The 23,802-nt window shown below is 27.9% G+C and overlaps 4 protein-coding genes across 6 annotated transcripts in view; 2 read left to right on the forward strand and 2 right to left on the reverse strand.

The window, feature by feature from the left end:
- Positions 1-3,407, forward strand: part of LOC113378741 (peptidoglycan-recognition protein LC-like) — a 34,385-nt gene extending 30,978 nt beyond the window's left edge. Inside the window, exon 7 of the mRNA XM_026619320.1 lies at positions 2,992-3,407. Within this exon, the coding sequence (XP_026475105.1) occupies positions 2,992-3,227 (236 nt within the window). The 3' untranslated portion in view covers positions 3,228-3,407. The remainder of the gene's footprint in view (positions 1-2,991) is intronic.
- Positions 3,408-6,770: 3,363 nt separating this feature from the next.
- On the reverse strand, positions 6,771-11,461 carry LOC113375553 (kinesin-like protein KIF18A). Its single transcript, XM_026615486.1, has 10 exons — positions 10,774-11,461; positions 10,099-10,311; positions 9,809-10,014; positions 9,613-9,741; positions 9,246-9,412; positions 8,349-8,530; positions 8,052-8,189; positions 7,672-7,981; positions 7,161-7,496; positions 6,771-6,982 (listed from the first exon to the last, which is right to left on the reverse strand). Exons 1-10 carry the CDS (start codon positions 11,329-11,331, stop codon positions 6,771-6,773), a joined length of 2,451 nt encoding a protein of 816 aa, XP_026471271.1. The 5' UTR covers positions 11,332-11,461.
- A 210-nt stretch (positions 11,462-11,671) lies between these two features.
- Positions 11,672-13,647, forward strand: LOC113376572 (inositol monophosphatase 1). Of its 2 annotated transcripts, none has more exons than XM_026616535.1 (6): positions 11,672-11,807; positions 11,983-12,116; positions 12,241-12,391; positions 12,448-12,665; positions 12,727-12,878; positions 13,342-13,647. In XM_026616535.1, the coding sequence occupies exons 1-6, from the start codon at positions 11,736-11,738 to the stop codon at positions 13,449-13,451; spliced, it is 837 nt and encodes a 278-aa protein (XP_026472320.1). In that variant the 5' UTR covers positions 11,672-11,735; the 3' UTR covers positions 13,452-13,647. The 2 variants fall into 2 exon arrangements, with proteins under 2 accessions (XP_026472320.1, XP_026472322.1); XM_026616537.1 differs by having other exon boundaries at positions 12,244-12,391; positions 13,342-13,642.
- Positions 13,648-13,696: 49 nt separating this feature from the next.
- On the reverse strand, positions 13,697-23,748 carry LOC113376571 (serine/threonine-protein kinase PRP4 homolog). Of its 2 annotated transcripts, XM_026616534.1 has the most exons (10): positions 23,361-23,748; positions 22,831-23,292; positions 21,502-22,234; positions 20,856-20,993; positions 20,463-20,792; positions 19,924-20,156; positions 15,335-15,603; positions 14,844-15,220; positions 14,536-14,775; positions 13,697-13,857 (listed from the first exon to the last, which is right to left on the reverse strand). In XM_026616534.1, the coding sequence occupies exons 1-9, from the start codon at positions 23,372-23,374 to the stop codon at positions 14,572-14,574; spliced, it is 2,760 nt and encodes a 919-aa protein (XP_026472319.1). In that variant the 5' UTR covers positions 23,375-23,748; the 3' UTR covers positions 13,697-13,857; positions 14,536-14,571. The 2 variants fall into 2 exon arrangements, with proteins under 2 accessions (XP_026472319.1, XP_026472318.1); XM_026616533.1 differs by lacking the exon at positions 13,697-13,857 and having other exon boundaries at positions 14,259-14,775.
- Between the last annotated feature and the right edge of the window lie 54 nt (positions 23,749-23,802).

The raw sequence follows: 23,802 nt of genomic DNA on the forward strand, positions 1-23,802 counted from the left end.
AAAAGCAATATTTATTGCTGTTTGCATATTCAATAAAGGTTTCTTTCCGATTTTAAAAATGATGACCCTTATGGTAATGCAAATTGGGCCAGAAACTCATTCATTCACTGTAAGACGAGAGAATGCCCGGATTGGACGATCTGAAACACGCACACAATACGTACACAAAACAAATAATAGTTTGTCAAATATCTCCTTTCCGCCTTTTTGTATTATAAACCAAGAGCAAAAAAGCGGAAGGGAGATATTTGACAACCTAATACATACGTACTTGAACTGCTCCATTGGAAGAGAGAAATGTAGAAAATAGTTTTTTTGAAGTAGATGAAGGTCCGACGCATAAAACAGAAATGGCTGATTAAATAAACAAAAGTATAACATCATTTTCTGACTTTAACAGCAAAAAATTTCACGCAAAACTTTAAATGCGTTTTTTTCAGGACAGACTTTTTCAGTACTGTTGACACGGATTTCTCGAGTTCTACTCGACTGATTCACTTGAAATGTTCAGAGAGTCTTGTTTATAGACCTGTCCATAGCCCGAACTAGCATCATCCCAAAATGCCAATTTTCAATATATTTAAAAAATTCGAGAAACTAAAAAAAAACAGTAAAAAAGACACTTTTTTTCAAACAGTCGCCAATTTGTAAAAAAAAAATTTTTTACTCATCGCTAGTTCGAGCGATTGCAACACCATTGTAGATTAATAATCTTTTTATTTCTTTTATTTCGGATGGCTAGGAGGGATAAAATCATGTCAAGACTGAGGTGCCAATTTTTTTAAACCCCCACTTCATCGGCTGCCAGTTTCTTCAATTTTCAACTTTTTTCTTTTTATTGCATTTTGTATTGCATTTTAATAATAACAAGGGGTAAAAAATGGATAGTAAAAACATGCATTGCTTTCTTTTACGACACTTTAAAAATGACCAAAAAATTCATCGCTCTACACCTAGAATATCCCCTTAAACCTTTTACGACAATTTTTTTTTTAATTATTTATTGAACAGCAATCTGATAGTCCTATAAGCTGTTGTGCTGATTTGACTTAATATTACTAGACTGTTTGACGGATGGCAACCCAAACAGTTGTCACATCTCTGTATGATATTGTATTTTTACAATTTCTGTAATTGGGCGAATATTTTTATTGGTGCAGCAATGCTGGGTGAGGGCTAAATTTCACTTGGAAACATAATGCTATCTATATTTCCAAGTGAAAACCGTTGTCACAGCTGCCTAACAACAGGCTGCTCGAAGTGGGTATCGAACCCGGGACCTCTGATTTAGGTCTCATACCTACGGGCAAGCCTTTGCGACAATAACTCATAAATTGTTGTAAAAGGTTTTAATGCAAGTTTTATTATTGACTGTTATCTTTTTCAATATGTTTATATAAACATACCAGTTGACATCATAGCTGTGTATCACAGAACGTTGGTCTTTCAATAAAAATGCTGCTTGAATTTTTTAATATAAAAGTAATTTATAATTTAGCTTGTTTATATAATTTCCAGAAGAAGATATTAAAGTTATCTCTGCATATGATCCGATTTAAAAATTTAGTATTGTATCGACGTTTTAAGTCATTCTGAATCGTTTGAGACCCGAGCGAAAATTAGAGTTTTTAATAAAAAAAAACTGATGAATTATTATATAAATGTAATAATATCAAATGGCTTTTAAATTTTTGTAATTGGTGAAATTCACCGATACAAACGTGACCACTGACACTTATCGTTAGTACTTTTTCCAATTATTAAGTAATTACATGTTAAGTAACTTTACTATGTATAAGTGCTAATCTAATAAGTTCAAAACCACTGATGACGCAGAATTTTACGTCGAAATGTATGGAAAAATAAAGATGTAAATCTTCGCTTTATTTAATTACTTTAATTAATTTTTTACTTAATTTAATTTTCAATTTATTTTTTACTTAATGTTATTCCCTCCGAACGTATATCATATTACAATTATACGATATTACAAAATAATAATTTGTTGTTATTAACTCAATAAATAATTTGTTGTTAGCTTACCTTCTACATTTTAACGTATTGCAGGCAACATTATTATCATGTAAAACTCACAAATTTTCACTTTTATTAGCAACGTAACATTAAATATTACAATGTTTTTGTAAAAATAAAATTCATTCATTCGTTAAAATGATTAGTTTTAACACTTGACACTACATTACAGTATCATATTTTATTATGCAATAAATATAAGATAAAATGTTGTTTTATATCAACACCCACGATTTATTTTATTTTGCAAATACAAATACCATGTTATATAACAATTATGACACATCAGAAGGTGTAGATAAATATCTCGATAATGTTATATAGATTCATAACTATAAAATCGTTAAAAAAAATAATAAACTCCATATTTATATTTCGTTTACAATTACATTCAGTTTAATATAATAAAGACAAGTACAATAATTTTGAATTTAATAAAACAGTAATATTATTCATACAATTATACTTTATTTACACACACTTATTTTTTAACCCTTTCGATACGGCGGTGTTGTCCGCAGAAGTGACGCTGCTGAACGCAGCCCATGTATTTGTCACACAACATATTTTAATATTTTGCAATCTAAGCACTAAAAATATATTTTAAAGTCAAAAATACATTTCTCAAGAACTAAAATTACTACAATTCTCAATAATTTAACGCAAAGTGATAAATATGGAAGCAACGTTTAATGTTTAACAACGCACTGGATGTCGTCTATTGGAGAAAAACGTATCGAAACGGTTAAACACAATATTTCATAAAATACACCAATTACAGTTATTTGGCAATAACTTTAGAATTTTAGTAACTAGCATTTATATTATTTATTTATTTATATATAAATATATATATATATATATATATATATATATATGTATATTAAAAAACCAAAATATCCCATATTTATTACCTCAAATAAAAAGATTATACCAAGAGTATTTTTCTTTCATCAGGATATAACAAAATAAGTATCGGCATAGCATTCATCGGTACATTCAACAAAATAGAACCAACTCCAGGTCAATTGGAAGCTGCTAAAAAATTGATTGAAGAGGGTGTTAGACTTGGAAAGATATCACCAAACTATAAATTATTTGGATTTCGTCAGTTTGTGGCATCTCTAAGCCCCGGAGATGCACTTTTTCAAGAAATAATGACTTGGCCACACTGGTCAAATACCACGGAATAATAAATTGTAATTATGTTAAAAATATGGTAATCTTAAAACGCAAAATGCAGATCTAATTTAAACCTAAAAATAACATACTCTTATACTAATTATATGATAACTAAGTCTGCATATTTTTTTGTTTGTTTGAGTCAAAATAAATTATATTCTAGTCGCAAAAAGAATAAAATTTTAATTTTTTGGTACAACATTATAGAGTACATAATTCAATATATATATATATATATATATATATATATATATATATATATATATAGATTTATCCACATGAATTTAAGAAAAAAAAATCCAGAATTATAAAATATAAATTTTACTGAAAACTGTTTAAAAATAAATGTAGCCAACACAGAAATTAATTGAGGAGCAAATATTTTGCATTGAATTACTTACATTAATTGTTATTGCAATTCTTTTGGAATTTGAAGTCATATTTATCCCATCAAAAATACTAATTTTAATTCTCATGTAATAAAAAATAATTGAATAAAATTATAATTATTTTTGAATGATGTTAACAATAATAATAATTGTACAATATTATCTATGAAAAATTAATAAATTACAACATGAAGCAAAGGTACAACTATAAAATATTGCAACTTAGACTTATTAAGATGATCACTTCGATAAAATCGATTACTAAAATCTTGCCTTTGATTACGTACTGATAATTAATCTGATTTATTCTGAAAATAGTTTAGTATAGCTTTTGTTCATTTCTTAATATAAACCCTTCAATTCAATAAAAACAATTTATAATTTGTTTTTTGTTTTTTATTGGCCTTTGCTATAGCATTTAGTCACTTAAATTTCATCATCAACCATTTTTCAAGTCTACATTATTTTTATATTTGTAAATAGTGATCAATCAATTCAATGTGAGTGCCTTTGCATCCGTCAAAAATTTGTTCAAAACATATACTATTTATAATATATATATATTAGGGTGGTCCTTAAAAAGGTCATTTTCGAATTTCCTTGCTCCCAGGGGCTCAAATGGTTCCAAATAGATAAAAAACAATTCTCTGAAAGTTTTAGCTCTTAATATTAACGTTTAGATAGAGCGCAATTCAATCAAAGTTTTGTATGGAAATAGCATGGAAAATTTTTCAAAAATTTAAAAAATGTTTTTTAAATGTAATTTAGCGTACAAATAAATGAATAAAACTTATTTATTTGTCGCTAAGTAATACCTAAAACATTTTTTTTTAATTTTCAAAATTTTTTCCATGCTCTTTCCATACAAACTTTGATTGAATTGCGCTCTATCTAAACGTTAATATTAAGAGCTAAAACTTTCAGAGAATTGTTTTTTATCTATTTGGAACCATTTGAGCCCCTGGGAGCAAGGAAATTCGAAAATGACCTTTTTAAGGACCACCCTAATATATATATATATATATATATATATATATATATATATGATTTAGTAGTTATTTTTGATGTTGAGATATATGAGTAAGTTCTTGTAGGGTGATTAAAAACACAAAGATTAAGAATCAAAGAATAAAAACACAAAGATTTATGAATTAATCTTTAATTGCAAACGTTTCGACTTTCAATTTAATGTCATCATCAGTGAATATTAACTTTGGTAGCTTCAAAACATTTGGAATTAAAGATTGAAATATAAATCTTTGTTTTTTTATTCTTTGATGTATCACCCTATAAGATCTTATATATATATATATATATATATATATATATATATATATATATGATCAGTTATTTTGATTTGGGCAGTAACACCAAGTAACAAAAACTAAAGTAGTTGTAAAAACTTAATTAAACCATACGTTTCGGTCTTCGTCAAGACCATCATTCAGTCGAACAAAGAAAACTAATTATACAAAAATGTAAAAAACAGTGTAGTGTTTTTTTTTTGTATAATTAGTTTTCTTTGTTCAATATTTGCACTGATTGGCATCCATGAGCATTAACACTATTACACAAGTAATTATTATGTATCTATTGTGCAGTTATCTGAATGCAAAGACTGAATGAATGTTACGAGCACTGTTTTGTCTCTAAATGTTTGATTGCAAATTCGAGAAGTACATTTAAACGCTACCTACGAGCTAGTGTGCTTAGCTCGTTTTTTTTTATGTGGCTTCCCGAGTAGGTATTTCACAGATCTGTTGTGATTTTGTTCGTTTCAGAACATTTGCAAAATAATATTTGTGAATTTGGGTTGGTAAAAATAGAGGCGGTAATTATAAAAAAGCAACTAAATACATTCATGGGAGTCATAATTTTCAAATGTTTCTACATCTATCCCGAATCGTTTTTTGTGTTCTTCTCCTTTTTCTTCTAACCATTCTAAACCATTTCTTCTACTTGTTCTACACCATTTAGCCAAAAATCGCAATATGGTCCTTTTTCTTTTAACTTTGACCTTGGCCCATTTTTTTAGCTCGCATCGGGCCGATGAGAACTTTTGAGATTTCTTTTATAATTGTATTTTAAACAATTTTGCCAAGTTACAGCCCATTATGAATTATAGTAACCATCACCTTGATTTTAGGTTTAAATTGACCAAGCTAATATTCAGAGAAGTAACAAGTATAATTTTAAATGACCAAATATATTCAATGGATTCAATTAATAGTAGTGTGATTTTAATGCCAAGTGTAACAATGTCCTGCTAATGTATGTCAAATATTAGTATAAATATATTACTGAACTACTGTTATATTATTTAAAATATTGTAGATTAAATAAGTTATTCCAATTAACAACTTATTTTTTTCTATTTTATGTCATACTTAAACTAACAAACCTCTAAGTATATTAAAAAACAAGCACCAAATAATAAACACAATTAAGCAAGATTTTCTCATTGATAAAATTAAAATTTTCATAACAAAATAGCATCTTAAAATAATTATATATCATATATATTTTCCAATTTATACTCATAAATGTAATTTCTATATAATAATTTTATTTATATGGGATTAAATATAAGTGTGTATAAAGTGATCATTGTTAATTTAAAGCCTTTTTTTTTTTTTTTCGTAAGTGTTACTTAAAAATCTTTATAAGAATATATTAAAATCGAATATGAATTCCTACTCTGTATGTACAAATAAATATATACAATTTTTCTTAAATTTCGATTGTTCCTAATCAATACCTAGTGAAACTTAAATTTAAAGATATTCAATAAATGGTACCTAGTAAAACTTAAATTTAAATATATATATACTAATAACGATAATATGTAAAACTTATACTTAATTTATCAATTATTAATTTAAAATATATCATAGGCACATCAACAGCCATTTTTCTATGTTGAGTATGTTATCTCTTGTTTAATTCAAACATCTCACCAAAATTTATTGGCTTGTGTTAACTTTCAATTAGTAACTATAGTCAGTTTCAATAAGTGCAATTAGAAAATGGAATTATAAAAGGATCATGTAAAAAATTAAATTTATAAAAAATAGAATTATAAAATCATTAAAAACAAATATCATTTATGATTAAAAATATATAAAATATCAATAATAAATTAATTTTAAAATATCAGTTACCATTTCATTTTTTTACAGTTCCTTGAGTTGTAGCAGTGACTTTCGTTTTTATTGAAGAATTATTACTTAAAGTCGGGAATCTTGACGAAGTGCCCATTGTTCCATGGGATTTAGATGTTTTAAGTGTATTTTTTCTCAACACATTTTCTTTATTTTCTTTGTGATTTTGCAATGGAGTTCCTATAGGAGTTTTGAATAACTTTATGTGACTTTTGCCTAAAAGAGAAATTTTTTATTAGTGTGCTATAATATTAATATTACTGAATTTATAAATATATTATATTATTATTTATATATTCAGAAAAGCATGATTTAAATTTTGCCATGGTTAAAATTGGGTATTTAGATTGCAATTATAACATCTATTGTACCATGAATAATAAAAACTTCTCACCTGTTATAGCACTATTGCTTTTAGATGATGGGTCAGTTAAAACTTGTGACCTCTGTGAATTTGTAATAACCTTTTGTGAATTCAATTTCAATCTAACAGGTTTTGCAGGAATCAAATAGGTGGTTTGTGTAGATGGTTGCTCTATGTGGCTCACATTTTGAAGATCACTATGCATACTGCTATCAGATTTATCTAGCATTTTGTCACCTAACTTATTGTTGACTTTACAGATTTCATTAATACATTCATCACATAGAGTTTCAAAAGTAAGCCTTTGTTTTCTATCTTCATGCTCATTATTATCACTCAATGTTATGGTAGAATTAAGAGAAGGCACTTGAAAAAAAAATGACAAAAGATTAAAAATTAAAAATAAAACTATGGGCCATAATTTCATAAGTATTCAAAAATATACAAGAGTATTCTTTTATAGGATCACTTAAATATTACTATAAAATACAAATAACAATATAAATGTATATAAACGAAATATGATGTTCATATTTCTCACCTTCTTCAATAGCTAAGGAAGATATTCTAATTAAATTTCCATTCGCAAAATTACTATCACTTTCCCCTGATGCCAAATTAGAATAATTTATATAACATGATATTGATTTTATTACTTCATCCTCCATTTGTGACGTAAGCAAACTATTTGTTCTCAGAATATTAGAATATTCTAATATCTTCCTTGTGGAGGTAGAGAATGTGTCTAAAAACAATTTTCTCTCAAAATGTAATAATTTTAAAGTATGCTTTAATTGAATAGCCATGGCCTGAAAATTGAGTTTTAAAACTTGATTCTCAACAGCAACATCCTAAAATTATAAAACTTGATAAATTATTCATCTATTATCAATTTAACATAATGCATTACAAATTACTTACATCAGTTTGGTTTCTTTGAATAGATTCTTTCAACTTAATGTAGTTTTGATTGTGACCTAATACTAATGAATTAAACTTGGATTCAAGGCCAGAACATTCTTGATGAAATCTGTTCGCTGAATTTAATTGCATAGTTTCCTGACAATATAAAGAATGTTGAGTAAAAATAGTTTAATATTTGGCCACCGATTTTTGCGTTAATATTTTCAATAAATACATACCAAATATCTAGAACTTTATAAAAACCATACCATAGAGAACACCACATACACATGCACACAGATGCATCATACTCACCACATTCTTAATAAATTCTGGATAGATTTTCTTCACAATTTCAGAAATATCTTGATGTAGTTTGCTTCTATATTCTAAAAATCTTTTGGCTCTCAGAACTTGTAATAAACTTTCTTGAGAACAAATCAATCTTGCAAATTGCTCTCGTATAGAATTAGATAAGGTAACAACTTTTGGTACACCTAAATAGACATATTTTTATCAAAAACTTTGTCTAAAGCAAAACTAGTAGCATCATAAAGTAGTTCACAAATGTAATACAAAATCAACAGAAGATAAAATATATAAACAATGAAATTAAAAATAGTTTACTTAAATAATATTAAAATATTAGAAAAAAATATATTGAAATAGCTTGACCCAGGAGACTTAAGTGACTGAATGATAAGAATAAACAAAAACTTGATCAACATCAATTGAATAATATCTTTGGAGTTCTTATAAGTTAAGAAATTAAAAATGACATATCAGAATATTTTGAAAATGCCTATAAAGTGACTACAAATACCTAGGTGAAGTCGAACAAATATATATGAACTGATTGTGATTGTGAGGAAAATGTACTAGAAAAAATCATGTAATTTTTAAGTTTGTATTTTTTTAGAAATGTTATTCACGGCTACGATTCCAAAGTTTAAATGAATAAAATTAATAAGAATCAACCAAAATAACCAAATAATTATCAAAATTTCACCAAAGCTCTAGGTTGTACTTAAAAGCTCAAATTTTCCAAATAATATGAGATAATTTTTTTTATCTAATTTTTTTCAGGACAGTTATGTCAATTCAATCACCCTGTTTCGGCTTGACATTAAGTTCGGCTTAACATACATAATATGCATATTCATATACACACATATATATATATATATATATATATATATATATCTAACTCACCAAACTTGATTTGTTTTCTTACAGCATGGTTAGAGTCTGAAGTATCAATTTTTTTCTTCAGTTTTTCATTTTCCAATTCCAACATTTTAACACGTTCTACATAATAGGCAAGGTCTTTCTTTTGACGAACTATGTTACTACTGGTAACAGTTTGTATACTCTTTGCTCTATATTTTTAATGATTAAAAAAAAGGGATTCATAAATATTAAAAATTAAAGTATCTAAAATATTGTTTTTTTTACTAATCAATGAAATTATTATGATTTATAATTATGAAAAGAACTTCAAAATGTATAATGTTTGTTCTCAGATTAACACTTACAAACAATGGGTCAAATTTAATTCAAAATAAAATAATTTGCTTACCTTGTAGCATATTTCAAAGTATTATAGGTATCTTCAGAACTTAAACTTGATGGTGATATATTTGCTATCATAACTGTCTTACAGTTACCTCCTAAACTGTCTTTAAGAAGCCTAGTAAGCTTGGAATCTCTAAATTGTAAAAATATGAAGTTTAAAATTATTATAACACAGAATTTCATTTCAAATTCATTTTTACCTATATGGAATGTGACTATGTCCATCAGCTAAGCTATTAATGCAATTTCCGAGAGCTAACAAGGACTTGTTTATATTAGCGCCTTCTTTAAATCTCATTCCGAGACCCGAAGTGGCACTCGCTCTTTCGCTTCCCGCTAAATCGATCATGGACAACTTCATTTGCTGAACAACACCAGTAGTATTGTTCTTCATATGCATATGAATCTGCAATTAAAAATTAATTCATAAAGCGTTCTACATCAATAATAAATCCCTTTCATTTTATAAACATTTATGAATTATGAAGACCTGAAAAACAGCATGGCTTCTAGAGCTTTGAGAATTTGCATCCGTAGGATGTTGTGTGCGATTCAAATTTCCTTTATTCAACAGGGCAATCAATTCTTCAGCACTTGAGATAACATGTGCACTCACTCCTGACAATAAAACATTTCCACGATCTTCCCTAAGATGCAACTGCAGAGAAGGCTTCAGAAGATCTCTCACAATCTCATTATACACCTATATAAAAAAAGTAAAAAAAACTATGCCAAAACAAACTAGTATGAAACTATTACCTAATCTTTGAAAATACATGATGAGGGATTAATCATGTGAGCCTTGAAGGGGGGAGGGGGATTGGTGAGATAACGCATGCATTTATTTTTTACTTCACTTTAAAAAAAAATCTAAAATTTTTCAAAAAAAATCCATAAATTTTACAATTTTTTCTTGGTCTGAGAGAAGGAGGGGTAATTTTAAATATCACCACATATCACCAAGGAGGGCAGGGGTCCAGAAATCCTTAGAAATCGCTCACATAATTAGAATTTAATTGATTATATTACAAATACTAATATTTAGATTATATTATATTTATATTTTATTTTCATTACAATGTCCAAGTATTATATCAATAGATTAACATTTTAAAATTAATTTACTAAATTATTGACTAAGTAATATTGGGTAAAATATAATTACCTCTACATATGTTATAATCAACTTAAATGATCGATCGCTGTGTGAGTTCATCCTGTTAAATAACCCCACCATTGTTAAATAAGAAATTCCAGGAGATGCTTCATTTCCCAACATTGTAAAAGTCTTCCCAGCACCTGTGGCTCCATAAGCAAATACAGAACAATTGTAACCATCCATGATTGAATCTAGAATATCATTTATACTTTGTTCATAAATATCACTATTTGTCGCTTCAAAATTGAACACTCTGTCAAACAAAAAATTCAAATTTCTGTTTGGACGTTTTGTGACATCTCGGGCTAATTGGCGAACACCATGGAAATAAAATTGTTCTTCATCCTGCTTAGGATCAAATATTAACATTTGATCATTTAAGAATTTGATAATATTAGTGTGGTTGCTAGCAACTTCTTTCTCATTAGGTGGTCGACATCTGACCACAACTTTAATATTTGATTTGTCAAAATTCTCAATACGCTTTTTGATTGATGACTTTTTTGCTGAACTGCGAGGAGTTCTGCGTGGCGTGGAACACTTAAGAAAATTTGTCAAAACCATGATGTAAACACAACAATGATAATGATGAGATAAAAAATTTGTTAATATAAAAATAATGCACAAGTAACACTGAAGTACACGCAACAAAGTTATTATTCAATTATTTATTTCCAAATAATGCTCAATTAAAAAAATAATGAAAAAGAGGCTGAAGCAAAACTGACAGTTACTCTTCAAATCAAAGTACGTTGAACGAAACTAATTATGTTTTGACCATTCTATTTTGTGTTACCAGGTTATATACGTGTTGCCAAAGCGAACGCCTTCCGTCGTTAACGGGAAAATAACGGTTGAAGAAAACTGTTTCTTATTACTAAACGTAAACATCTTGAACTTGAGTCTTGTCAGCTAACTTGAACGAATAAGTCATTTTTTTCTTTTGATTTAAATAACTTACAAGCTTGATGTCAAATTACTTGACCATGAGCAATAAATATTACGATACTGCCTTAAATTTGGTTAAAGAAGCCGGAGAGGTACGAATCGCGCTGCTTTTGCAATTTACTAATGATAAAAATGTGTATACATATATAGTTATGAATTTGTAATTTTATATATGGTTACAACTGCATATATTAATTATTGTACAACTGGCGCACATTTGTTCCTTAAATACAATGCAAATAGGTAATGACTTCCAATTCATTTTAGATTGTACGCAATGCGTCTGCTAAGAAAAAAACGGTGCAAATGAAATCTAGCGATATTGACTTAGTAACTGAAACTGATCAGCTAGTGGAACAGATACTTATTGGTCGCTTGCAAGCAGAGTTTCCAGACCATAAGTATGAATGTTTGAATATCATATTATGAACATGAAATATGATGGGACATTATATGCTAAATATGTTCAATTTGAGTGTTCAAAATATTTAATATTCTCATTTTATTATTTTATTAAGAGATTAGTAGATTTATAGGTGAGGAGAGTATTGCAAATGGAGCACAATGTATACTTACAGATAGTCCAACTTGGATTATTGATCCTATTGATGGAACTATGAACTTTATCCATGGTTTTCCAAACTTCTGCATTTCCATTGCCCTACTTGTTAATAAGGTAGATAAGTATTAATCAGCTATATGTGTTATTTACTGAATTTATTTAAAATTTAGGTAATAGAAATTGGAATAGTATACAATCCATTATTAGACAAACTGTTCACCGCCCAAAAAAATAAAGGAGCTTTTCTTAACGGTAAAGCAATTAAAGTTTCTCAAGAAGTGGAACTTGAGAAAGCTTTACTTGTGGTTGAATTTGGTACAAGTAAAAATCCAGAAAAAATGAAGAATGTTATGGAAAACTTTCAGAAAATCACACCAATAGTTCACGGGTAATGATTATAATTTGTCAATAATGCAAAACTCAATTAAAATACAGAAAAATTTTATTAGGATTCGAAGCATGGGATCAGCAGCTCTTAATATGGCAATGGTAGCTATGGGAGCAGCGGATGCTAACTTTGAATTTGGTATACATGCATGGGATATAGCTGCAGGAATCTTGATTGTTGAAGAAGCTGGTGGTATTGTTTTAGATCCAAGTGGTAATTATTCACATGAAAGAATTGCATGTAACCTTAAAAAATCAGAACTAATCGAACAAAATGAAAAATAATCTAAAAAATGGAGAAAGTGTATTTCTTCATACTCACTAAACATATTGATATTGCTTGAAATAAAATGAGAATTGAATACTTAATCCAAAATTTAAAAATTTATTGATATAAAAACTGATTAGCTGCAACTTGACATAAAATTTATTTAATTTTAATTGGAATTGTCAAAAATATACTTTAGGGAAAACGAAAAATTTATTTTTAGAGTGGATTCACGGTAATTCAATGTCAGTTGTAAGTAAATTTTCATGTACAAAATTATATTTTTAAAAATTGTAAGTCATTGAAATCATTCTTCTATATTCACATATATCATGTAAGCAAATTTTCCAAATCAAAGTAAATAGTGACTACAGTGGAATTAAATTGAAATAAATCAATTATATTTTAGGTGGGCCATTGGACCTTATGTCACGAAGAGTTTTATGTGCTAGTAGTAAAGAACTTGCAATAAAATTAAGTGAAAATCTAGTGCAGTTCTACCCTGAACCCAGAGATTAAACATGCAATTTTTAAACAAATCTAATAATATATAGATTATATAATAGATCAATTCTTACCAATATGTTTAAGATATTGGTAAGAATAATAAATAAAAAATAATATATAGATTATATAATAGATCAATTCTTACCAATATGTTTAAGCAGCTTGTAGGATAGTTGTTCTGTAAATAAAGAAAACATACAAACAGAAAAACATTCAGACCTTTCAATATGAATTTTGTTAGTAAACGCTCTCTACTGTTTTAATTTGAAGGCTTCAGTATAAAAAAGTTGTGAAGTTGCATTACTCATCCTGTACCTTAATGCGGCAAATTTAGAGCCATGTTCGAACTAGTGTTCATGTTATACTGGTTCTTCAATTTGAGTGTAAATTAATATGGTCCACGAGTTACATCTCATCTCTGAAAGAAAATTTAAAATAGTATATTCTTTAAAAATTATGTGTATTAAAACTAAATAGTTCAAAAAGTTTATAAATTATACAATCTAGCTTAAGACTAAGTAAATCTTTACATATAATAAACAATTTTTGTACTAATTTATTACATTGCTTATATTCACAATTAACAAAAAAAACAATTACAAAATTGATCTGTTAGATATATAAAAATCGGATAAAAATAATAGATTTTGATTTGATAATAATTAAGATTTGATTAGTCAACTATAAATTTTGCTTAAATATATTTCAATTATATGAATATCTACATCATATATTTCAAAGTACGGCCACTCTAAAACATAACTCATTTTGATAGCAACAAAAATTGAACTACCTGAAAAAATATATACCTAATATAACTGATATGTAATCTGTTCCAGTTTCAAATCATTAATAAAACAATAAAAATGTACTAAATTTTTAACAACCCGTAAGTTCTAATCAAACATGCTAGAAAAATATGATTTTTTTTTTAGTGAATAAAACTCAAATAACAACGATAATTTTAAATAGTAGTGGCCCTACTGTTTTTGTACATGGTTGCTGACATTCAACATATTTCAATTCATTAATATTCACGTTTCAGTTGATTTTTATTATAATATAAAGACACAACTGTGTATCTAGTGAGGTTTACCTCTCTGACTTAACCTTTGTTGACATCTATGATTAATCAAATTTTATCTTGTATAAAAGGATGAGATAAAGCATGGTTTAATGAAATTCTTTTAGCGGGATCAAGTGCTAATGTTTTATCCAATAGATCTTTTAATTGAGACACTTTCTTCGCTTGATCATCAGGCAAATTTTGTTGACCTATCAACTCTTGTTGCAAGTCCCTTGTAGGTTTTAATATAGGCATAACCACTATTTTTTCCTTACAATAAAATAGACAATAATTAATAATTATATAAAAAATATTAAATATTTTGTGATACAACTTACCCTTTCTGTTACTTTGTCAACTTCGTGATACAGAAAATTGCAGTTTTGATCAAAATGTTGATCTTTAAATTGACCTCTACGGATAACTTTATTAGGGATTTTGCCTTTCACATCCATAAAAAATTTTAGCATTTGATTATTAGATTTACCACTAAACATTATTTTTCCAGTGTAAAGTTCATAGATTGTACAACCCGCAGACCACATATCAATAGCATAATCATATGAAATGCCAAGGATTATTTCAGGTGCTCTATAAAATCGTGATACTAAATATGGAGTAATGTCATTATCATTTATATGTGACGCTGATCCAAAATCACAAAGTTTTAGAACTAGTTTACTCTCATTTACTAATATGTTGTCTGGTTTAATATCTGTAAATAATATAAAAAAAATTAATTGCATGTCACACTTTAAATATACTTATATTTAAATATCTGAAATAAATACATTATCTTTTTAGATACAAATGCAATTAAAGTATTTACCTGCATGAAGTATTCCAGTCTTCTTTAGCAATTTTAATGCTAACAGCAGTTGTTGTGTATAGCTTCGTACAGCTTTAACATGCAAGCCAACATCTTTGCCATATTTCTTTAAAACTTCTCTCAAATTCATTGATAAAGGTTCTAAGACCATACACAAGTGTTGTTTATGGAAAAAATGACGATACAGTCGCATACAATGTAAACGATCCTCGGGATCTGCATCATTCAATCTTTTCAATACTTCCAGTTCTCGTAAACCCGTTTTGTGCCTGTCAAAAGCATATTATTATGTGATTATATATATATATATATATATATATATATATATATATATATATTGTAGAGCTTCGAACAAAGAATCCAAAAAGTAATAAAAAACAAGTTTTCTAAAAAACTATTTATTTATTTACTGTGGACGTTTCGGAATTAGGTACGTTCCATCTTCAGGACATCTGTCAAGAAACATGATCTTGATAAGATTTAAGCAAACAATATGTTTAAGAAAAGCAGAAGATGAATAAAATTGTAGAAAAAATAATGCACAGAAATATGACAATATAATCAAAATGAAAATGATAAAAATAAATGAGTGGATTACATAACAAAATATTAAAAATGTTAAAACATTTAGAAAGTTTTAAGAAAAGGTTACTGGAAAAAAAAAAACATAATTAATTACCTTGATTTTTCACTAACACTTATTCACTAAAAAAGTTTTTATCAAAAAAAAAGTGATATTATAAATTTCTTCTCAGACAAAGAAACAAATTTTGTAATTCAAAATTTCTTTAAACTACGCCTTTTTAACTTCCCGTAGGGTAAGTTATAGTAATCGCAAAAAAATCGAAAATGAAAATTTTTATATATCTTTACGTTTCAGAGGTTTCTGAATATTTTGGCATACCTTAGAAAAAATGGATGTATGTGTGTGTGTGTGTGTGTGTGTGTGTGGGTGTGTGGGTGGGTGTGTGTGTGCGTGTGTGTATGTATGTGCGGATACAAATTTTCGTCGACGATTTCGGGAACACCGATCAACCGATTTGAATAATTCAAAAAACATTCGATTCGTATTGATAAGAAGACGTGCTGATTAGTTTTTGGCGAAGTCAGGTCTAGCCGTTCCGAAGATACGAGGCAAAAAGTGCCGAAAACGGTAACTCAGTTTTTAAGAGAACGGAGCGTCCGATTTTAATAATTCAAAAAACATTTTACTTGTATTGGCAAGGTGAAGAACCGATCAAATTTTCATAAAGGCAGGTCTAGCGGTTTCGGAGATCTAATGAAAAAAGTAAAAAAAAATGACATTTGGCGGTCAAAAATGATCATTAGACATATGCACATCAAATTATCAGATATTTTATAGAGATTTTAACAATAAGTATAATTTTGGTTTACATTTCCATGGGTTCCGTACCAATGTTTACGCGTTAGACGTCGACGCGGCGCTTACGCGCTTTGATATTTCGTCTTTATGCAGTTAAAGCAGTACGATTGCTTTGAAAAAAGTTTAGATCTTTCAAAATATGTCAAAATAAAGAAAAAAAATTTAAAAAAAAAAAAAAAATTAAAAAAAAAAATTAAAAAATTTTTTTTTTCAAAAAAAAAGTAATTTTTTGTCTAATTGTTTGTCAAAAATCTTATTTTTTCGAAGTAATTTTTTTTCAAAAATGTTAATCGTTTTTAAAAAAATAATAATTTTTGGTACGGGAAGTTCCAGCAATTTGCCTTAAGGCACGATGCCTTAATTGCCTTAAGACAGAATTCCACTTACAGCTAGTTTTATTTTGTTATGTGAGAGAAATAGTATTATTTTCTTGATGTTATGAAACAAACTATTGGTAACAAACTGGTTATGAAACAAACTATTGGTAACAAACTGATTATTAAACACAAGGATTTTTTTTTTTTAACTCTTAACACTTGAAATCTGTGTGTATATATGTGCGCGTTGTTTTTATATATCAGGATGTAAATACTTAAATTATTGATCTTAAATGTAAAAAAGTGTAAAAAAATTAAATGAGAATCATGTAACAGGTTGTGATCTAATGTTATAAGCATTAGATAAGCGTTCATAGAAGCATTCATAAGTATAAGACAACTTTCCGCAAATAATTAACATAATAATTAACATTAGATCAGATCACAACCTGGTTGTGATCAGAACTTATGGGTTCTACGAGCTGTTGTGATGAATTACTTACAAACTACTATTAGTACTATTATAGGTTGCAACCCAAACAGTTGTCTCATCTCTATATGATGAATTTTATTATTACAATTATTGTAACAGTGATGAATTTCTATTGGTGCAGCAATGCCGTATCAGTGCTGTTTTCACTTGGAAACATATTGTTATCTATATTTCCAAGTAAAAACCATTGTCACTACTGCTTGCAACAGGCTTCTCGAAGAGGATTCAAACCCGGGACCCCTGATCCAGGTCCAGTCGTTCTAGCCACTTACCTACGAGCGAGCCCAAACTTGGTACATGATTCTTATTTAAAATGTTTACACTTTTTGACAAATAATTAATATCGAAATCCTTTTAAGATGGAACGTACCTAGTTCCGAAACGTCGATAAATAAAGAAATGGTTTTTTAAAAAACTTTTGTTTTTTATTACTTTTTGGATTCTTTGTTCAAAGCTCTACAAAATATTTACAAATCCTAGACTCTACCATCTTATATATATATATATATATATATATATATATATATATAGATTTTTTTTTTGTTTGGTCTGCCTCGGAACACGAGTGCTTACGTATAATATTCTATTTATTAATTATTTTTTATTCTTTATAAAAAAGAAATTACTGACATTTAGTGCTTGTTTTCCAATTATTAATTTTTTACAAAATGTATTAATATGTGTAAGTGATAATCTAAGAATTTCAAAACCGCTGACGATGACATAGAATTTTACGTCGAAACGTATGGAAAAATAAGATGTTTTAATAAATCTTTACCTTATTTATAATTTTTACTTTATGTTATGCCCTCCAAGAAATTAATCATATATATATATATATATATATATATATATATATATATATATATATACAAGGTTGTCAAATATTTCCCTTCCGCCTTTTTGTATTATAAACCAAGAGCAAAAAAGCGGAAGGGAGATATTTGACAACCTAATATATATACATACATACATGAGACTAAATCTTCAGGGCAATACATCAAATAAAAATTGTAGAAATTTCGAACATCTTTATTATTTCCACATGTTTACACTAGGTTACTTTCTTATAAATTAGTTCTACCCTTTTTCATTGTTACATTGTTTAATTTTTTTTCTCAATTTGTAGCCCAGTAAAGATAATATAAGATTATATGTCAAAACATACTGAAATAATAAGATATTATAAATATCGACAATTTTTTAATGAATGTATTGCCCTGAAGATTTAGCTTCATATATTTCAAGATCAAAATTATTAAAATATTTTATAAAACGGTATAAACTCTTAATTCGTGGCCCAATTCCTATATTCGTGGCCAATTCCTATATTCGTGGCTAAAAATTTTATATTCATATATGAAATGCATATATATATATATATATATATATATATATATATATTTTAGATACTGAATAAATATAAAAAAAAATTGCTGAATGATAACACACCGTGTCGAAACGTAAAAATAAATAGTTCATTATTTATTGTTCTTTTATTTTGACGATTAGCTGCAAATATAACATTCAAGAATATATATATATATTCAATATCCACTGATGATATCAAAGTGTATGTCAAAACATTTGCAATTGAAGACTATTTTATAAATCATTGTTTTTTCTTTGTTTCATGTACCGCCCTTAAAGAACTTACTCCTATATATATATATTAGGGTGGTCCTTAAAATGGTCATTTTCGAATTTCCTTGCTCCCAGGGGCTCATCAGATGGTTTCAAATTGATAAAAAACAATTCTCTGAAAGTTTTAGCTCTTAATATTAACGTTTAGATAGAGCGCAGTTCAATCAAAGTTTGTATGGAAAGAGCATGGAAAAAATTTTGAAAATTTAAAAAAAATGTTTTAGGTATAACTTAGCGATAAATGAATGAGTTTTATTCATTCATTTGCTTACTAAATTACATCTAAAAAACATTTTTAAAATTTTTGAAAAATTTTTCATGCTATTTCCATACAAAACTTTAATTGAATTGCGCCTATCTAAACGTTAATATTAAGAGCTAAAACTCTCAGAGAATTGTTTTTTATCTATTTGGAACCATTTGAGCCCCTGGGAGCAAGGAAATTCGAAAATGACCATTTTAAGGACCACCCTAATATATATATATATATATATATATATATATGTATATATATATATATATATATTTGCCAATTTTATATATATATATATATATATATATATATAAAATTGGCAAAAAATCAAATCAAATATAATCAAATTATTAATTGCAACTTTACGATTAAAAACAAAATGTGAAGTTCAGAACAAGTAAAACCATTTTGATGAAACACATCCAAGTATTACATTGTTTACCTATAACCAGAATTATTATTGATATTACTGAATAGATGTTTAGAATATATACATACATAATTTCATTATTACGGATGATTTTAACAGCAACATCCTGTCCTCCCCTTGCTTGATCCCTTGCTCTTACAACATTACTGAAAACGCCTTGACCTGTATATCCATATACAAGGTAACGAGCATCTAATATTTCACCAATTCGAACTCTATAATAACCTTCTGCATCATCCCAATTATCAGTCAGTGATGGATTTTCGGCAGCTGCGCGCCGATGAATTGAACCACTTGGAGACTGATAAAAATAAAAATAATGTCAGGATAAAATATATATAAATTTTATCTTATGAAAACTTTCATAAATTTCTCAATATTCAAAATCATTGAATGAATTGAAGAAAATCAGAAACCAAATTCTGATAAAAAACAAATTCTCTTTAAAAAAATTAATGATTTTTCTTCAAGCATTAAAAATCAAAATTAAATTATATATATATATATATATATATATATATATATATATATACATTTACATATATATGTATATGTAAATGTAGAAATATCAATAGCAAATATCAAACCAAAGATAAAAAAAACTTACATCATAATTGCCATCAAAATCGTTCTGTTCAGCAAACATGTCCCATTCGCCCTTACGGCTGTCTTTACTTGACTTCACTTTATCATTATTATTTCCGTTGTGTGATGTATTTATATTATCAGGATTATCAATCTTTTTCTGTTCAGATTTAGATATAAACTTAGGAGCATATTTAGTATCTGCTTTAATTGGAATAGGAGGTGTTAACGTTCCATCACTGTTTGATTTCTGTAGACTTTTTCTTCGTTCAGGCAAAGTATTTACCTCAGTTTCTATAGCACCTAAATTAGAATTCATAGTATTGCTATCTTCACTCAGGGCACCTAACCTCTGTAAATAAATGTTATTGCTTTAATATCAAAATTTTATAATTACTTTTTTTTAAAAAGTTACCTTTAATAATTCTTCTCTCTGCTTTCTACGTTTCTCTATAATAGTTTCTTCGTCCTCTTCATCTTGAATATCTATATCATTCATTTCATTTTCACTACTACTTTCTTTTGTTTGTTTGAGACCTTCACTTAGAGAATCCTGAAATTTTTTTGCCAATCACATAAATATTTGTGAATTGTATTATTCAAAATTGTAATATATAGTAAAAGTATATGACAGTAAATCCATTAAATATTTATATATATATATATATATATATATATATATATATATATGTTTGAATACATAAGATATGTTGAACAGAAAGATACAATAGACATATATAAACATCTATGTCAAATACCTTGATTAATTACACTACATTAAAAAAAAAAGTACAAACAAAATTACATATTACAACAAAGTACAAAGCAAAAGACATGTACAATTATTTAAAATCATATATATTGAAACGTCAATAATTAAAGCGAAAAAGGTGTGTAACACACAATGGTATGTTTTCGTGTAGTAAGTACATTTTACAACACCCCTTCAAAAACATATAATACTCAACACGTTTAGTAGAGTCAAAGATAATTTTATACAAAATATAGAAAAATTATCTAGCCTTTAATGTAAGCCAAATCCGTCAAGAAAATTATCTCACTTTGAATTTGTCCTTGTCCTTATATTCCCGACGACTAGATCTATGCCTATGATGGTCATAATGTTCTCTGTCAATTACTCTGCTGCGCTCCTTATGCCGGTCCCTTATTCTGTTTCTACTTCTGTCATGATCTACCATTTGCCTATCGCGACTACGTGACCTAATATTATTGCGATTGTATCTATCTTTTGATCTACTGCGATGCTTATCATGGGAAGCGTTTCTACTCAAACTTCTTGGCCTATGATTTCTCTTATCTCTTTCCTTATCAAACTCTCTTTTTTCTCGTTCTTTCAAGCGTCGTTCCCGCTCTCTGTGAATATCTCTATCGATTTCTTTTCTTAAATCCTCTTTCACACGCTTCTCACTGCGTGCATGACGATTAACAATATCGCGTTTATCAAATCTACCTTTATTCAAATCATTTCTAGAGGTACGAGAATATACAACTTTCCTGTCAACGCTACGAGATCGACTACGAGGCCTTTTTCGAGAATAGTTTTGTTTCAAATTGTCATCACTACTGGAATCATCAAGTAGTATAACATCTGATTCTTCCTGCTTCTTAGAAACTGTTACACTTGCAGCATTAGTTTCGTCATCCAAATCAGATCCTTCAGAGTAATAAGCACCTAATCTTGCCTGCAATAATTCTTTTTGCTTCATTAGTTCCTCCAAATTTAATTCGTCTTCGATAACTGCAACTTCTGGGCTTGCACAATCCTCGATCAGGCTAAAATAAATAGAATTAACAATCAATTAAAAGCAAAATGAGAATAATATATAAATATATATATATATGTATATAAATATATATACATATTAGAGCGAGTTGATTTGTATGGGTCAAATAAAGTCACATAGGCACTTATGATTTTTGGCTACTTGAGATCAAAATAAGATATTTTGCTAAAGAAACCATACCTCTGAAATAAACTGTGACGTCCCGTGCATAGACCCTAAAATAAGAGTTAAAATTTGAAAAATTCCATTTTGACCCATTAAGAAAGCTCCAATCACGTCCAAATGTATTACTGACCCCAACTAACTTTGGAAGGCCGATTCACCCATGCTCATGGTTCACCCCTTGAGTTGTTTTTCAAAATTTAACCGTTATCTTTGAATCAATACACGAGACATCAGAATTCATTTTAGAGTTATGATTTCTTGAGAAAAGTATCTTATTTTGACCTCTAGAATCCGAAGATCATATGTGACTAGTGACCTTCAAATCGAACCCCCTAATATATATATATATATATATATATATATATATATATATATATATATATATATATATATATAAAATATAAATAAATATATACACACCCATCACTTTCAGTTTCTGAAGAAACAACTTCCAATGTCTCAGGTTTGCCATCAAAACTTTTATTAATTAAATTCACTATAGCTGCAGGCTCAGTACATGTAATATTTTGTTTCTGAGCATCTACTAGTTTAGGTTTTGGCCTTATAACATGGGAATTTGACAAACTCGAAGCACATTTTATGCCATTAGTAACTTTCATGGGACAACTTTCATTTTTTTTATCTGAATCGGAGTGACTCTTTGATTGGGCTCTTAACAAATCTCTCGAGTGTTCAGAATGCTTATTGACATCATTATTCTTATGGTGTTTTTTGTGCTTTTTATGTTTCTTGTGTTTCTCAGTACGTTCTACCTTGGTTCCCTTCTTATGCTTTTTATGCTTCTTCTTCTTTTTCTTGTCCACATTATCTGGCGTATAAGATCTTAATTCCTTACTAACTGACTCCACTGATCTAGAAGATCTATTCAACAAAAAACATTTATAACCAGTAAAGTAATTGCTAATGAAATGATTATTAAATATACTAACCCTGATTCTTCCATGGTCGAAATAGAATATGATCAGAACTTGGAAAATTTCGTTTAGAAAATGTTTAAATTCGAGAATCAACAAATGCTGCATATAGTTGTGCATAAAACAATTGCGGGGAGTTATATTGAGAACAAATTGATTAAAAGCTGTACTCACAAAACAAGTGACATTCTGACATACCGACTTGAACATGAGTGACAGCCATTGCAGTTTTACGATCGCACCGCACAGTGTAACCAATATGATAGATTCGAGAATTGTTTTAAAAAATTACAATAAATGTTTAATATAATTTCACAATACGTTTAACGTGCTTTTAGAGCTATTTAACATACAGCAAATCAACAAATATAAACAATCATATCCTATTATGCTATTATGAATGATAAGATGAGTTAGGTTTAATTGATACCAACTGACACATTGACATTGTGTGTAA

Source organism: Ctenocephalides felis, unplaced genomic scaffold (assembly GCF_003426905.1).
Source record: "Ctenocephalides felis isolate EL2017-DRISC unplaced genomic scaffold, ASM342690v1 CF-g0.4_SCAFFOLD_01886, whole genome shotgun sequence".
Classification (NCBI taxonomy): Eukaryota; Metazoa; Arthropoda; class Insecta; order Siphonaptera; family Pulicidae; genus Ctenocephalides; species Ctenocephalides felis.